Below are 18,077 nucleotides of genomic sequence, written 5' to 3'. Positions count from 1 at the left end.
TGCGTTGAACTACTTCCCCGGGGCGGCTTCGGGGCTGGGGTCTGGGCGACAGCCCCACCGAGAGGCTGTGCGGAGCCCGTAGCCCGTTGCCAGCTCCCGGGCGCGGCCACGTGCGCCCCGCCGGGCTTGCACGCTCCGCCGCGCCGGGCCGCGGGGCCACCGGCAGGCACGCGCGCCCCCAGCGCGCACACACGCCCGGGCACGCACACCGACGGCCCGGCCCACGTCCGCCACGCCCCGCCCTCCCCCGCGCCCCGCCCCCGCCCTCGCGGCGCCGGCCGCCGCCCTCCCATTGGCCGCACGGAGCGTGACGCGCGGCGCCCGGCCCCGCCCCTCGTCAGTCACTCGGCGGAGGCGGCGCTGGCGGGGACTAGTCTCGTCCGGAGACTGGCAGCGGCGGCGGCGGCGGCGGCGGCGGCCGGAGCTCGAGCCCCAGCGGCTGAGGGCGGGCGGGCGCGGGGGAGGGAGGGGGGCCGGTCCGCGACGACTCCCCGGACGGCGTTTCTCCTCCGAGCGGCGCCGGTTTCGGCTTGGGGGGGGGCGGGGGTACAGCCCATCCATGACCATGGGCGACAAGAAGAGCCCGACCAGGTACCTGCTCCGAGCCGAGGGGGCGGAAGGGGCGGGAGGGCTGGGGGCGGGCGGGGGCCGGCGACGACTAGGCCCCGGAGCCACCCGGGGCGGGGGGAGGCGCTGCTAAGATGGAGATCCGGGGGCGGGGGGAGGCGGCGGCGGCGGGCGGTGGCGGCGGGAGGCGGTGTCGCTCCCGCTCGGGGCCGGCGGCCGTGCGCGCCGCAGCCATGGCGGCTCCTCCTCAGCCGCCCTCCGCTGCCGCCGCCGCCGCCGCCGCCGCCGCCACTCCTCCCAGACAAAGGGAGATTTAACCAGGTGGGGAGGGAGGGAGGGCGCGAGCATGGGAGGGGAGAGAGAAGGAGCCGTCCCACTCCCCGCCGCCGGCCTCGGGCTGCCCCTGCGCGCCCCCTCCAGATCCGGCCCGCGGCTGCCTCTCGGCCCCCCCAGCCCCACGCTCAAGTCCACAAGTCCGCTCGCTTCCTGCGCCCGCCGCGGCCCTTCCCGGGGCGCCGCCGCCGCCGCCGCTGCCGCCGGGTGTGCGAAGCAATCCGGCCCGAGCCCGGGGGTTGCAGGGTGCCGGTGGGGGCGCCCGGTTCCCTTCCCCACTCCCTGTTCCAGTCCCCGAAAAGGGTGGGTGGGTGGTCGCCCGAGCGAAGTTTCCAGCACTGGATTCCTGCGAAATTACGACGGCTCACCGGCGCCTGTGTTTTGCTCCCTCTCCCCCTTTTTCCTGCTCCCTGTTTCTTCCCTCTCCTTTTCCCCACTCCCCACTCTTCCAAAGGCCAAAAAGACAAGCGAAACCTGCCGCAGACGAAGGCTTTTGGGATTGTAGCGTCTGCACCTTCAGAAACAGTGCTGAAGCCTTTAAGTGCAGCATCTGCGATGTGAGGAAAGGCACCTCCACCAGGTACTTGAAGATCTGTGTTACCTTTTGTTAAAGGACTTTTTTTTTTAAAGGTGGAGGAGAGGGTAGTGAGCCATACTTTCTGCCCTCTTTCCAACTTGTTGATTACAGCATGTTCTGCATTTGGGGTGGGTTGTGTGTGTTTTTGGGTTGTGTGTATTTCGTGTTGGGTGCAAAGCCTCGTGTTCACTAAATGATTTATGGGAGGGAATTTTTCCAGGTTTTCGTCTTGTTTCGAACACACTGGATTTGACACTTGTATCCATTGGCTTATCAGTATTGGCTTAGAAAGAGGGGAAACAGTGCTATTACTATGGATTGTAGGACAGACCTTTTATTTTTGCCATTTACAGAATGGTTTAATTTGCCTGTTCTATTTTTCTCTTCTCTGAGAAATTTAGTGGTGGTGGTGGTACAATAAGGCTAGTTATGCTTTTCCTGTCTTGAGCTGCAAATGTCTGTTATTTTCTTGCACTCGAAGAAAGTAAATGTTGGGGTTTGATAAAGAAAGTGCATTTTTTTGGCAGGCTGAGCTGTCAGGTTTTTTTTTTTTTTTTTTGATTAGCTTATGCAGAGTGGTGATGGAGGACGATTTTGCAAGATGGTGAAATGAGTAGAGTGACTATATTGAAGTTTGTGTTTAAAGCTTTATTATGATGAAGAGAATGTGGAAAGAATTCCTCTTCATTTATTTGAAGGTAGTAAATTGCATGTGGTATCAAAACGAGTTGAACTACTTTGGGTTTAACATTTAGATATACTTGGATAAAATACAAAGACTGATTTTGTAGTCATTTGGTCATCTTTTAACTTTTGTCTGGAATTGGTTTCAGTGGTGTTAGAGTTTGAAGTTAAACTGTTCTTGGTGTCATTTAATGAACGGGCATTGGGATGTGTGCAAGTGAGAAAGAAAGAGGTTTTGGTGGATCCTTTAGGACTTAAAGTTGATTGCCAAAAGTCTCATTTCATCAGGTACTTGTTTTTGAATTGGTGGCGTTCCAATATGACTGTGTAGTAGTACTCCACAGTTCCACTTGGAATACTGTTCTTTGATTAAATGAATGTGTCCTGTTAGGGTTTCATTGGTTTATTTTTACGTGGTATTAAATAGGATATTGGGCAACCTAAAAGAATAGAACTCTGGGATTAATTGGCCCAATTACTGGTTCTGCAAATTCCATTAACTCTTTAAATAATGAGACGTTTGAATAAAAATGCTCAGCAACTAAAAATATTTCCCTGTAAGTTGTTTTATAAGAATTCATTATCATAGAATATAGTTAAAGTAAAAAACATGCATCGGTGGTTTTATAGATATTGTTTTGCTGTCTAAAATAGGGAATTCCATCAAATGGCGTAAAAGTTTAGAAATGTATTTGCTACTTAAAGCATTGTATTGTAGTGATTGTATATTATTTATGAGTAATGTTTTTTACATGTAGAATCCCTCAGAGGCAAAACCTCTTTATTGTGGTTTTGCTTTCAGTGTTACCGTAGATGATGTTCACGTAAGTGACTAGGAAACTCCTAAGAACTTGAGAACCTTACTGGTGAAGAGAAACTTGAACCAAATTCAAAAGTTTAGGTTTGATTTGTTGCTGGGAATAATTATCTCATAATGAAGTGCCTTTCAGTTTTTACATGTATTTTTAAAAATCTGACTCATCAATTTTTTTGGAAGCACGCAGAAGGTTTTGACTTTAAAAACAAAGTATATGAAGTTTTTTCAGAGCTACAAATGATGTCAGTGAAATTCAGTTTTTAAAAATATGTTATCAATAATTAAAATATTTTAGAGTCTATGTAGGAACAGGAAACTTACCTACTTTGTTTAAGGGTCTTCTGTAATTTTTTGATGTCTGTCATTGAGTAGGATTTCTTTCTTTTTTCTGTTTTTTTCCTTCTAAAAGCTGTCACTCGCTATATTTGCAAATTGAGTAGGATTTGAACACAGATTTCACATTTCTGAAGACTTAAACTCTATCAATTCATGATGCTCTTAGCTGAAATTTATTTTGGTTATTGTCAATATTTTGGTCTTTTAGATCTATTCAGAAGTCACCATTAATTGGAATGCAAATAATATTTTGGCTTTCCTATATTATGAACAGATCGCGTGTGGAGAAGTGAATTTGACAGGTTTCCATTCTGTTCTAGTCTGTGTATTAATAGTTGGTTAATTTCTTTGTGATACTGGTTACTGTTATGATTTTTTTCTTGGGCCTTTTTCTTGTGGTTTTTTTGGTACCTCAAGGGTTTGATATGAACTTGACCTTTTCTGTCTTGTATAGTATTAATCACACTTGGTATATTGATGGTGGTAGAAAACATGTTGGGTTTGGATGCTGGGTAATAAGCAAAAAATTGTGATTTTTGTAATAATTTGTTGTCTGACATAGAAATTGGGTATTATTGCTTTGAGCTGTTTTGTATTTTAACAGCCTTAGCTAGCCATTGGTTGTTTTGGAGTTTTTGATCTTTCTCGTCACCATCATCTACTAGTCAACCAAGGAAATCAGCTTCAAATTAGTGGTAGTCCAGTAGGATAGAGAAGTGTATTTGCCTTTTGAGGATAGAATTGATACTCCTCAGTTCGATTGGGAAAATACTGCCATTCATCTAAACAACATTTATTAAATTCCTAGGATGTGACAGATACTGCTGAAGGTATTGGGGAGAGAGGAGGGAGGAGTGTTAAAGGTTGATAGGACATGTACTGGAATGACCCTAACCCAAGTTATAAAGACTCCGAGAGCAGTATAAATAAAGTGCTGTGGGAAGTCAGAGCATCCCAGCCCGGGGAATCAATTAGAGGGATGCCCGCCCCCCATTTGTTTTGGACAAGAATGATTTCTACCAAACCACCTGTCAGCTTTTCAATACTGTTGCCATATGCATCAGATATTTTTAATTCTGCAGGTAGAATTGTGGAGGTGATAAAGAATAGGTCTTTTTTTCTTTTTGGAGCAGCATAGAGCAGAATGAAAGGAAGATCATATGTCCTAAGGAATATGTTAAGGGAAGAAGGAGGAGGTTCTTAATAGACTACTTGGAGGTTCAGGGGCCAGTAGAGATCTGTATTTTAGATGTATTATCAATTATGTGTTGGGTCTCTTTGCTTCTTTGATATGCTTCTTTTCCTAACTATACTGTCCTGCTCTTTACACCTTGCTGGTTATTTTTCTTAAAGTTTTATTGAGATATAATTTGTGTATTATTACACAATTCCCCTATTGTAAGTGTGCAATTCAGCGATTTTTAGTCATTTTAAAGAGTTGTGCAACCATTACTACAACCCAGTTTTAGAACATTCCCGTAATGTAAAATGGTTTCCTCATGGACATTGTGTGGTATACTTTTAAGTCTTTAACGGTAGAGCATGGCAGAGTCATGGATAGCTGGGAAGGCTGCTTCCTCACCGTGCTTCTGGTGGATTGTAAGGCTTTCAAGGTAGAAAATAAGAGTGTGTGTGTAAGGTGGCAGGTGGGTGGGGAAGAAACACTATCTCTTTCCTAAGTGATAGCTAAAGTAGTATTTCCCATCCTGCTTTGCCAGTCTCAGGAAAGAGGATACCAGCTTTTAAAAGGAAAAAAAATCTACCAATGTGCGAATTTACCTATGTTTGTCAAGTTGAAGTTCTCAAGTGTTGGGCAGAGTAACTTCCTAAACTTGGTGATAAGTTAATTTTATTTTGTGGTCTTATTTCTCTGAACGAAGTGTTGTTATAAAATCAAAGTTGCCAAGGCGTTGCTGCATATTCTTGTTGATTAATGTTTCTTTGATAGTAATGCTACACTTTTACCTTCAGTTACTGCTTAAATCACATTCACTTGAAAAATTGTAAAATGTTTACTTTCATTAATTACCGTAGATTTAGAATTTTTCTAGTCTTTAGTGCCAGGATTTATCACTGTGTTGAATTGAAATTGTGTTTCATTTTATCCCTGTGTATTTGAATATTGACCCTTGAAAAATGTATTGGTTTTAGAGCTTTTCTAGACAAGTTGAAGTGAGGAAATTACTTTAGATGTATAATAAGATTGTGTAGAAATAACTAGTTTTAAAAAAAGTTGATATTCAGCATATCTAATTGGAAGGGTTGAAGAAGCAGCTGCTTGGTGTGTGAAATGTTTCCCTTGTTTAGAAACTCTCTAATTCATGGTGGTTGTAACTTTGGACTCCCACCACACCCCCTTAAATTCTGAGACCCTGACAACTCAAAATCTCTTGAATTGTCATGAAATACTTTTAAAGTTTTATAGAAAAACTCAACGTAGTTATGATTTTTGCTGGAATCTTCAAGAGGATATCATTCTTTGATGCTTTTTAAATAGGAAAACATCTAGAAATAAGGGAAAGTACTTACAGTGGGGCAGAGCCAGGTGTCTTATCCGTGTTGCCTGGTAATCCACAGGTTTTGCTTCTTAGGTCACATTGGCTTTGTTGTAGTGTTTGTCTTTCATAAGAATTCTCCTTAAAATACATCCAAAAGGCTGGGTATGGTGACTCATGCCTGTAATCCTAGCACTTTGGGAGACTCGAAGCAGGAAGGTTGCTTGAGGCCAGGAATTTGAGACCATCCTGGACAATATAGCAAGACCCCATCTCTACAAAAAAATTTTAAAAATTACCAGATATGGCTGCGTGTGCGCCTGTAGTCCTAACTACTTGGGAGGCTGAGGCAGAAGGATCGCTTGAGCCCAGGAGTTCAAGGGTGCAGTGAGCAATGGTGAACACCACTGCACTCCAGCCTGGGCAACAGAGCAAGACCCTGTCTCTAAAAAGAAAAATACATAAAAAATTTGCCTCTGTTTTCGAAATCATCAAACTCCATCAGATCTTTCAACCTCAAAGCTGGTACAAAAGCTGGTACAGTTTTGAAGATCACTGCTATCCAGGAATGGAGTAATAAATTATTTTGTATTTGTTATTGGATTGGAATTACTGATTTATTGGTAGTGACTTGCTCTTATGTGTACTTGGTGACCTTAAAGTAAATTAACTGGGTGGTTGTGGTCATTTGACAAGTTTTTATTGAGCACACAGCCTTCTAGGCTCTGGGTGTACAGTGATATAAAGACAGACAAGGTTCCTGTTCTTATTGAGCTTAAAATACCATGGAGAGGAAGAGAACATAAACAAGTAAACAGGAAAATAAGGTAATTTCAGCTAGTGTCAAATGCTACAAAGAAATTAAAGCAGGGTAAGGAACTACAGAGTGATAAGAACTGGGTGGAGTGACTGCTTTATAGACAATGTTTAGGAAAAAGTAATGCTGCTTTCTTTGTAGCCAGGGTGTAGTTGTTTTTGCAGATTTACAGAAAATGCCATCTAGCTCATTTGATGGGGATAGTTTTTAGAGTTGGAGCTTTTGTGCAAGGCTACTAAACTTTTCTTAGTTGTATGTTGTAGACTAAACGAAGGCCAGCTAACTTACCAATATAGTCTGTTAGTCATTAGGGTGGGAGGCTATGAATGGATTCACTTACATATGATTTATTCATGTGGCATACATTTATTGTGTACTTCAGTAGGTGCTGAAGAAATTCCAAGATTAAGAAAAATTTCCTTATGAAGCTATAGTTTACCAAAATAGTCATCAAAACTAATTTAGTTCATTAGTACTTTAATAGTAGGTCTCTAACGTCTTTCCGGCTCTCATTTTGTCTTTTGGCCCATCACTAGTGCTTTTTCTCTTGTGGCATCTTCCTTTATACTCCCCGTAGTGCTTACACCCTCCTTTTTTGCCTGTTGATTTAAACTTTTTTGAACTGTAGCATGCATACAGAGAAGTGCACAAATTGTAGGTGATGAACTTTTGCAAAGTGAGCACACCTTTGTAACCAGCACCCGATTCTTAATCAGATTCTTTTTTCAAAGATTTTTTTATTTTTTAAAGACAGGGTCTTGCTTGTTGCCCAGGCTGAAATTCAGTGGCATGATAGTCACAGCTTACTGCAACTTCAAACTCCTGGGCTCAAGTGATACTCCTGCCTCAGCCTCCCAAAGTGCTGGGAATTGCAGGTGTGAGCCACTGCACCTGGCTTAATCAGATTCTTAAAGATACTACCAGAAGCTCCTACAATCCCCCCAGCCCCATCCTGACTTCTAACACTAGAGATTAGGTTGCTTGTTTTGAACTTTATATAGTGGATACAGTATGTACGTTTCTGAGTCTACCTTCTTTCACTTACTGTTATGTTTGCAAGATTCATCTATGTCGTGTGCAGTTCTTGTTTATTTTACCAGTGCTGTTTCGTCCTAACAATATCTTATAGCTTAACTCTTTGCATGCAGACCCTTCCGTACACATTCTAGAGAACTTCACTGTGTATTTACTACCTACATACTGGAGCAGCTGTCTCTTCCTGGCAGGAGCATGAGTCCATACATTATGTGAAAGAAATGAAACCTGGTGTGTGAAACTTTTTAGAGAATGTAAAAGGAGTTAACTTTTGCCTTTCATCAGCAGTATTGTTCATCAGTGATTTCTATTTCAAGGCATTGTTTGAATAAATGGAAAATTCCTGCTTTCAAGGAATTTTACAAACTTGCTGAAATGATCATAAGAAGATAGCCAGTGATGTAAAGCACCCAGTGGTACGAGCATCATGGTAGGTGTGGAATGAGTGTGACTACATGGTAGAGACCCTAAGTTCTTTTTAGAGAAGGTTAGAGATAGTCATCCTCTGGGGCCTCATCAGAGAAGGACTGAATCTGGGATTTAAACTCTGGGCCTTTACGATTCTTGGATGTAGGATTTGTTGTACTGGTTGATACAAGGTCTTTCATTAGGTCTTGGTCCCCTCCTACCCTCTTTTTAACTGTTCACTCTCTTAAGATGGTGTCACCCACACCTTTCCACTTCTCCCCAGAGGCTGGTGATTCTCAGATACTATTAACCACCTGTCACTACCCCCATGCATGTGTATATAGGACAAACAAATCCAGCAGCTTCCTGGGCATCTCCACTTGTGGACATGGTAAAGGCAATTCAAATCTCACAGGTTGAAAAGCTGAATTCATACATCAGAGTGTTTTCTAAAATCCCATTCCTGCTTAAAATTATCTCCTGGTTCTCACTGCTTTTAGGATAAAATCCATATCTTGAGTTTCACTAGGAGTTTATCATTTGGTCCTTTACTGTGTCTTTAGAGTTTCTGGAAGCAGTGTGCCACTGCATGTGTGTGTTTTGTACCAAACTGCTTGGTGTTTTCTGAGTGACCATGATGTCTGATATTCATACCTTCACATGCTTTTTCCTCTGTGTTTTTTTTCTAAAATGCTTTTCCTTCCTTTTGTGTCCAGCCTGTTTGTCCTTCTAGATGTCTCAGGAAGCCTTTCCACCCCCACTCCAATCATTCATACCTCTGCCATAACACTTTTTTTTTTTTTTTTTTTTTTTTTTTTGAGACAGAGTCTCACTTAGTTGCCCGGGCTAGAGTGCTGTGACGTCAGCCTAGCTCACAGCAACCTCAAACTCCTGGGCTCAAGCAATCCTCCTGCCTCAGCCTCCCGAGTAGCTGGGACTACAGGCATGTGCCACCATGCCTGGCTAATTTTTTGTATATATTTTTAGTTGTCCAGCTAATTTCTTTCTATTTTTAGTAGAGATGGGGTCTCGCTCTTGCTCAGGCTGGTCTCGAGCTCCTGAGCTCAAACATCAGTCTACCCGCCTCGGCCTCCCAGAGTGCTAGGATTACAGGCATGAGCCACCGCACCCGGCCTGCCATAACACTTGGCCTGTATTTTCATTTGATTTTTAATCTGCCTGTATTATGTTGTCACCTTTTTTAAGGGCAACACCTTTTGTTGTTTCATAGCTTTGTTTTCCTGTGTCTATTACAGTGTCTGGCACTTGGTAGTGGTTCAGTAAAAATATATAGAATAAATGAAGACTGGGAGAAGGACTTTTGATTAAGAGTGCTAATAAATGTTCTTTCATATCTTGTGTTTTAATGTTATTGGATTAGGGGGAAGTTGACTTTTTTTTTTTTTTGGAGACAGAGTCTCTCTCTGTTGCCCGAGCTAGAGTGCTGTGGCGTCAGCCTAGCTCACAGCAACCTCAAACTCTTGGGTTTAAACGATCCTCCTGCCTCAGCCTCCCGAGTAGCTGGGACTGCAGGCATGCACCACCATGCCCAGCTAATTTTTTCTATATAGTTTTAGTTGTCCAGCTAATTTCTTTCTATTTTTAGTAGAGACAGGGTCTCGCTCTTGCTCAGGCTGGTCTCGAACTCCTGACCTCGAGCGATCCTCCTGCCTTGGCCTCCCAAAGTGCAAGGATTACAGGCGTGAGCCACCACACCCAGCCAAGGAGGAAGTTGTCTTTATGAAGTGTGCCCTTAAAAGTAGTATTATTATTGTTTTTTTTTTTTTCCCCCCCTGGAGTTTTTTTCCCCAAACAAGTGCTAGAAGTTAAACACAGAACTCTGCAGCTTTAGAGGCTGTAGGCAATGAATGCATTCTTCTGGAGTGGTTTTGTTCTTCCGAGCTTTGGCACAATTATCTAAATAACTATGACTATTCTTTATTCTTTTTGGTTGCCCATTTGGTGAGTTCAATAGCCAAAAGTCATATTGGAAAGTCTAGTAATAAAGCAGGAGATCAATCGTGTGGTACAAAAACCCATTTTGAGGAATTAAAAATAAGGTGTAATAAGGAACTAGATTTGTGTGTTTGTAAACTGGGACCTAAGGCAGTTTTAAAATGGTTACAAAAGATTTTGAGTGTTGGAAATGTTATGCTGTCCATCATTCTGCCATGTTAACAGACATGATAGTTGCACCTTGTATACTTGATAGTACATCGAGCACACTATTCTGTTGAGTAATTTAGGTTAATTCTGTTAAGTTGCAGTCTTGACTCATTCACTTCATTCATTTATTTAACTGTATTTTCAGTTCCATGCAGTGATTGACACAGACTATGGTGCCAAAAATGAACTCTCAGTAAAGGCAATGCAAATAGACTACTGTGTTGCTCATAAATCATGAATAGTTGAAGTCACAAGGTAAACAGGTGAAAATTTTATTTTTAAGTAGGATTAGATATTATTCTTTCCTTTTGTCCCTCTGCCAATTTAGAAAATCTGTTTAAATTATCCCATGGTTGTGAAAAGAAACTAGTGGAAGGGATATGTAAAAAAAGCATCATATTTAAAACTTGTTCACAATATTTTTCTCTACAATTTAAGATTGTTAGCAATACAATTTAAGATGAAACTTTTTTTTTTTTTTTGAGACAGAGTCTCACTCTGTTGCAGGGGCTAGAATGCCGTGGAGTCAGCCTAGCTCACCGCAACCTCAAACTCCTGGGCTGAAGCGATCCTCCTGCCTCAGCCTCCTGAGTAGCTGGGACTACAGGCATGCACCACCATGCCTGGCTAATTTTTATATATATATATTTTTTAGCTGTCCATATAATTTCTTTCTATTTTTAGTAGAGATGGGGTCTCGCTCTTGCTCAGGCTGGTCTCGAACTCCTGAGTTCAATCTGCCCGCCTTGGCCTCCCAGAGTGCTAAGATTATAGGCGTGAGCCACCACGCCAGGCCTAAGATGAAACTTTGATAGCTTTTGGGAGGGACAAGAAATTGAGGATGATGTAGGATGCCAGTTTCATCAGCATATTAGGTCGTAACACATACAATGTGTGGTGGTTAGTCATAGGGAGAAAACAAACCTGGTAACTGCTTTCTAAGAACAGATCAAATTTCATGTGTAGCTTATGAGGTTTATTAGTTGTTCTGTTAGTTCTTTACAAAACTAAATGCTGCTTCACGTAAGTGCTACAAGAATAGTCAAGGTTGCAATCAGTTGGACTCCGACTCAAGCTACCTTAAGCCAAAAAAAACAAAACAAAATTTACTGGCACATGTAGCCAATAATGAGAGAAGAATGCCATTTGAACTAAGGGAATCAAAGCAAGAACTGCAAGAATGAGTACTCCTGTCACTTGCTCAAGCTCTAGATCATTCTTTGTTGTCTAGAGGTTGGGAAGCTGGGATTGGTCCAGTCTAACTCATCTGTTAGGGTCTATTACTTGAAAAGGGAGATGGGACAGAAAGGGGAGATATGGATAAAAAATAGCTACCATAGTTTAGTACACCAACTTTGTTACTGGGTTAATACTCATGATCTGGTCAGTTCTAATTTTGAACTGTAGTAAGACTTTCCTTTAAGTTGTGAGCTATATTTAATTTATATTTCATCACCTCAGCACTTTGTAAATTATTTATAATTTTTTTGTGTGGATAAAGGAAAGAAAATATTAGTGAAGATTAGTAAAATTTAAAGATATGTTTGGTAAGTTTTCTTTTATAGTTGCATTTGGTCACTGAGTCTTTGTTCTTTAGTTATTAATGTAATGCATACTTATTAAAGTTTGGGGACAAAACAAAAACATAAACAAGGGTTATCCATAATCCTGCCATCCCGATTATTGTTATTTATTAAGCAATTTATTCATTGGACCACAAATATTTGAGTAACTACAGTTTTCCAGGTACTGTGCTTTAATAGTGCTATTTCATTGAATTTTCAAAATAATGTAGGTGGTGGTTCCATGTGGGAGTGGGAAAATCAGGCTATGTGTGATATGAAACAAATTGAGTCTCTAATTTCCAAGGCATGTGTTTCGGCCTGTTGGTTGATATGATTCATTTTAGATTCTTCTTTTAAGGGAGAAGGTTTGGAACATTTCATGGTTTCAGGGTTCCTATTTGTAGAAAATGAAGCTGAAATCTGGTTTTCCTTCACAATTGTTTTCACTTTGGGAAGAACCAAAACATTGAATTCTTAATATCTATAGCATAATTTACTGTGTACAAGTCCTGTTAAAGAACAATTAAATATGCAAGGGAACCCAGATTTAATGCTTTTATTCTAAATGTGTTTAGTGTGATGGTTCCCAAACTTTAGCATGCATCAGAATCACCTGGAAGGTTTGTTGATTAAGTAGTTATGGTGTAGGGCCGGAGAATTTGCATTTGTGACAAGTTTCCAGGTATTGTTGATGCTGCTAGTCTAGGTTGCACTTGGAGAACTACTGGTTTGGATAACCTTAAATTCTCCTGAAGAGAAGCCAGCCAGGCTTCCTAGCGAAGTTGAAGATTTTTAATGTTATGGAAAAATTAGTTGTTAGTGTTTCAAAGTGAGCTTAAGAGAAGTAAACAATCAGCATTCTAGAAACCATTTTTTAAGTGTAGATTTGGCTTTATCTAATGAATATGTTGTGGAAAGTACAGGAATATTTATAAATGGGGGACCATATCAACTAAACTCGTATCTTTTTTACATTGTAAAATCAGCTATTATCTTGCATTACCAACATTTGGATTGGATTTCAGATATAGTTTTTTTAAAGTCTTATTTCTTTGTACCATATGTTAGACAGAACCAGGTCTTATAATGAGTAAAGACATTATAAGACAGAACCAGTAAAAAGCTTGCAAAGAAACACAATTCATAAAAGAACCGCAAACTAAGTCAGTAAACATGAGAAATGTATAACCTTTCCATTATTCCAAGAAATACAAAATAAGGTGAATTTTTTTGGCAAATCAAATTTTAAAATTTAAAAAAATGATAATTTTAGTGAGGCTGGGACAATGAGCATTCTCATAGACCCTTGGTGAGTATTTAAATTTACTTCATGTCAATGTGGCAGTTGGTATCAGATGCCTTTAAAATATTTGTGCTCTGATACTCAACAATATAACTTCCAGGAATTTGTGTGACCTGCACATAATTCCTGTGTTAAGTATACTAATTGTGTCATCACTATAATAAAAAATTGAAAATTACCTAAACAGGGATCAGCTAAAAATTACCTGATAGCCATGATGGAATATTATGCAGCTATTAAAAAATGTTTTGAGGTCTGCCATAAATTGTGGATGAGAATGTAAAATGGTACATTCCACTCTGGAAAACAGTTTGGCAGTTTCTTATAAAACTAAGCATATACTTACCATATGACCTAGCAATAGCACTCCTGGGTATTTATCCCAGAGAAACAAAAACTTATGTTCACAAAAAACCTGCTCACAGCTTTATTTGTAATAGTTAAAAACTAGAAACAACCTGCATGCCCTTTAGTAGGTGAATGATACGTCCATAGTGTGGAATTCAGCAATAAAAAGGAACAAACTATTGATACAGGGCATTATGCTGAGTAAAAAAAGCCAATCTTAAAATGTCTCACACATTTTTGAAATGACAAAATTACAGAGATAGGCAACAGATTAGTGGTTGCCAGGGGTTGGGGCTGGTGGAGTGGGGGTGGGCGGAAATGGGTATGACTATAAAGGGGTAGGAACTTGTTTGTGGTGATGAAGTAGATCTGTATCTTGATTGTGTTGGTAATGACGTGAATCTACACCTGTAAAAATGGCATATCCCTGTATACACACGTGTGTACCCATGTCACTTTCCTGGTTTTGACATACTGCTATAATCAGGAGATGCAGATTAGGGGAAAACTGAGTGTAGATTACATGGGACCTCTGTGGACTATTTTTGCAACTTCCTGTGAATCTGATTATTTTAAAACAAGTTAAAATGTTTTGAAAGAATGTATGTGAGAATTAAAGGAAAATGTTTGTAATAAATTAATTAGAAAAAAACAAGTTACAAAATGGTAAACTGCACAAGAACCTACTTTAATATTTCATGCAGTTCAATCTGATGCACATACCTGGAAGGAATGACTGATCAGAACCTTAACTCTGATTGAGATGATAGATTCTTTTTTTGTGCTTTTCTGTAATGTCTGTAGTATGTATTTGGGTGAGTACCCTGTATCACTTTTGTAGTTGGAAAGATGCTGCTTTCATAATAGAGAATTTATGGAAAATTATCAAATTTGGAGTATTAAAATTTGAATAAGTGAAACTTTACATTAAGGGATTTAAAAATTTTGTTTTTAGTGGTTTCACTAACTTAGTATTAAAAGCATCTATTGGCTGGGCGTGGTGGCTCACGCCTGTAATCCTAGCACTCTGGGAGGCCGAGGCGGGTGGATCGCTCAAGGTCAGGAGTTCAAGACCAGCCTGAGCAAGAGTGAGACCCTGTCTCTACTAAAAATAGAAAGAAATTATATGGACAACTAAAATATATATATATACAAAAAATTAGCCGGGCATGGTGGCGCATGCCTGTAGTCCCAGCTACTCGGGAGGCTGAGGCAGTAGGATCGCTTAAGTCCAGGAGTTTGAGGTTGCTGTGAGCTAGGCTGACGCCACGGCACTCACTCTAGCCTGGGCAACAAAGCAAGACTCTGTCTCCAAAAAAAAAGCATCTATTAAGATTGAAAAGTATCTGAATGTGTTCTCTAAAACATATCGTATTTGTGAATTTAAAATTTTGTGCTAGTTGTATTATAAGAGAATCCTGTATGATGTTCTAAATCAGTGCTGTCCAAAATAAATACATTGCAAGCCACATGTAATTTTAAATTTTCTAGTAGGCATGGGAAAAGTAAAATAAGCAGGTGAAATTAATTTTAATAACGTTTTACGTAAACAATTATATTCAAGATACTATTTCAACACGTAACCCGTGTAAAATTACAGCAAGATATATTACATAATTTTTTTCATACTAAATCTTCAAAATCTGGTGTACATTTTAGAATTACAGCAAAGCTCAATTGAGATTAGTTACATTTCAAGTCGTCAGTAGCCATATGTGACTAGTGGCTACCACATTGGAGAGGAGGAGGAATTGTTGAGAGCCAGAGCTTTGGTGTCAGATTTGAGTAACACCAGCTCTGCCATTTGCTAACCTTGTGATGTTGGACATGCTACTTGAACCTGTGCTTTAGTTTTCATTTTATAAGATGGATAATAACTTCTCCGTGGGGTATCGTAAGGATTAAATATGAGGGTAGCATAGTCACCACAGGACTTGGCACAGAATACGTACTCTAAACAATATGTTATATCGTGTAGTGGATTGAATGACTAGTCATTCTAAAAGTGTGCCTGATTTCTTAATGTTAGTAGTGAATAAATATATAAGCAGTATGTAAAATAATCCTCATTTTCCAGAATTAAAGTTTGGGGACCTAACTTTTAAATATGACTGAATGGACAAATATTTGAGCACTCGTGCAAAATATCGCACCAGGCACTTGAACATTTGGACTTAAGTCTTAAGATGATATCCTCAAATACTATGTATTTGCATAGTACTTTACATTTTTGCATTTGCCAGTTTTATGCCTTTTTTCTCAATATGATACTGAAAACAATCCTGAGAGGTAGTTGTTATTCCAGCTTTCACAGTTGAAGAAGCTGAGGCTTACAAAAGTAACTTCCTTGCTTGCATACCCAGTCAGTAAAATAGAAGAAAGATGATTTAATTAAATGGACCAGCTAATACGCTGCCAGAGTTAACTCCATTCTTTTGATTCTTTCCCTTCCACCTTTGCCATCTCAAAGGAGAGCACATCACTCTCTTCCAAAACCATTTATAGAGGAGGACAGTAATACAATGCCAGTTGAGTAGTTACCTTGCTCAGAATTATCCTGAGGTTCTTAGTCTATTCAGATCACCTATAATATAAAAAGTTAACATAAACCTTAGGTGATTTACTTTGCTTGTTGTGTTTCTTTTGTGAAGTTGAGTGTTTCTCATCCTGTTTCTTGGATAAATATACCTATAAAAGTGAGCTGAGAATATGCAATATATGCTGACTGCCTTAAAATCAGATTCTTTGAAGTTCTGTTCATCGCTTGACTTGTTCAGAAAATTACACAATTCTTGGAAAGAACATTACATACCACCATTAAAATCACTGGTGAGAGGCAGTGAGTTTCTGAATGATTGACTCTCCCAAGGCAGTGGTGCAGTGGAAGACACCTGTTACCTAGGTAGAGTCAGATGGAGTATATATCATTAGATGTTCAGACTCTGTGTTTTAATATACAGATTTTGCTTTCACTGTATGCATTGCTGGCTTTATTTCTGGTTCCTTCTCCAGTTATAATATTGAGGAAATCACAGGACATTCCCGTTTGTTCTTGGGTACCGTGGGACCAAATGTATTACAGTAAACTGTCAGCTCATCTTGGCGAGTACTTTTGGTGTGCACCACTGAAACATGTTTGTGAGAAGGGAATTTGGTGTTCAGGATGAGAGTGGTGATTGTCAGGGAGGGAGGTAGTTAGAGTGTTCTTTGCCCTCTGGTTTTCTTTTCAGATTTTTTTCCTTTGGGTTACATTGAGGACTATAAATGTTATATAGAGAACCCCATCCAAATCCTATATGACCATTTTTGGTCTTATTAAATCTTAGCAACATGAAATTCTGCATTAGTTTTTTAGTTTCTGAGTTGAGGTGGTGGTGTGCGAATTGTGGAATATGGCTATCCTGATAGACTTTTGGGGTGAAATCTGCAATGTAATCATATTTCAAAGATTTCTGTTTTGGAAGGGGGGATCTCAGTTTCTTAAGTTTCACTGTACACAGTTTTTGCTACTGCAATGATGCTAATAAAAGCTTTAATTATAAGATGTAACTTTATATATGTACAGATATGTATGTATGCTGGGTTGGGATTTAAAACTCTGAATTGCAGTTAAAATTTAAAATTCCCTGAAATTCACAGAATTAGATGATTTCTATATCTCTTCTAGTTCTAAAATACTGTGATATTTTTGGAAATTCATAATATGACTCTTAAAAACCACAATGCCAAATTACTTGTCTAAACTATATGTAGAGAAAATAATTTGTAATGTACTCTCTACCCCATGATGTATAAAGAGATTCTCATATATTTTGGGATCTCTGAATAGGAAAGCTTTATATGCTAAAAGTTTTTGATAGTGTTGAGTTTGTATGTACCTGAACAGTTCTTCTTTTTAACTTACAGTTAATTTTTTTATTTTGAAATCCTTCACTTATGGGTTAATAATTCCTTGTCCCTAATTTTCACATTCTAAGAAATTAAACTCAGCTGGGTGCAATGGCTCACGCCTGTAATCCTAGCACTCTGGAAGGCTGAGGTGGGAGGGTCGCTTGAGCTCAAGAGTTCGAGACTAGCCTGAGAGAGAGTGAGGACCTCCCCCCCCCCCCCCCCCCCCCCGTCTCTGCTAAAAGTAGAAAAAATAGATGGGTGTCGTGCCTCATGCACCTGTAGTCCCTGCTACTCGGAAGGCTGAGGCAGGAAGAGAGGCTGGGGCAAGAAGAGCGCTTGAGCCCAGGAGTTAGACGTTGCTGTGAGCTAGGCTGACATCACTGTGCTGTACCCAGGGCAGCAGAGTGAGATTCTGTCTCAAAAAGCAAAACAAAACAAGAAAGAAAGAAAAAGAAATTAAACTCAATACAGGCTGACCAAAAACTGAATTCAATCACTTTCCTTTTCAGGATCTCTAAGATTAGGGCTTCAGGACAGAACACCTGGTGTGCAAGACCTTTTATTTTTAAGTATAAACAGGTGCACTATAGCCCTAGGGCTATTCTTACTTAGACCTTTGGTATATTATTTAATTAAAAGAATGACACTGATACATCTTTTTTTTTAAAAAGTATTTTTATTACTGAAATAGTGAATACTGAATCATGCCTCAAGGCAAAGCTTGGTTCTAATAGA

At 40.2% G+C, this 18,077-nt stretch overlaps 1 protein-coding gene across 2 annotated transcripts in view; it reads left to right on the top strand.

The window, feature by feature from the left end:
• The first annotated feature begins 372 nt into the window (after positions 1–372).
• RYBP (RING1 and YY1 binding protein) overlaps positions 373–18,077 on the top strand; it is a 74,410-nt gene continuing 56,705 nt past the window's right edge. Inside the window, exons 1-2 of one of the 2 annotated variants that reach the window (XM_069473813.1) lie at positions 373–591; positions 1,355–1,480. In XM_069473813.1, coding sequence (XP_069329914.1) covers positions 560–591; positions 1,355–1,480 — 158 coding nt within the window. In that variant the 5' untranslated portion in view covers positions 373–559. The remainder of the gene's footprint in view (positions 592–1,354; positions 1,481–18,077) is intronic. The other variant, XM_069473814.1, reaches the window with a different exon arrangement.

Source organism: Eulemur rufifrons, chromosome 7 (genome assembly GCF_041146395.1).
Source record: "Eulemur rufifrons isolate Redbay chromosome 7, OSU_ERuf_1, whole genome shotgun sequence".
NCBI classification, from domain to species: domain Eukaryota; kingdom Metazoa; phylum Chordata; class Mammalia; order Primates; family Lemuridae; genus Eulemur; species Eulemur rufifrons.
The sequence above is the reverse complement of the archived record's forward strand: the minus strand, read 5'-3'. Positions and strand labels throughout refer to the sequence as shown.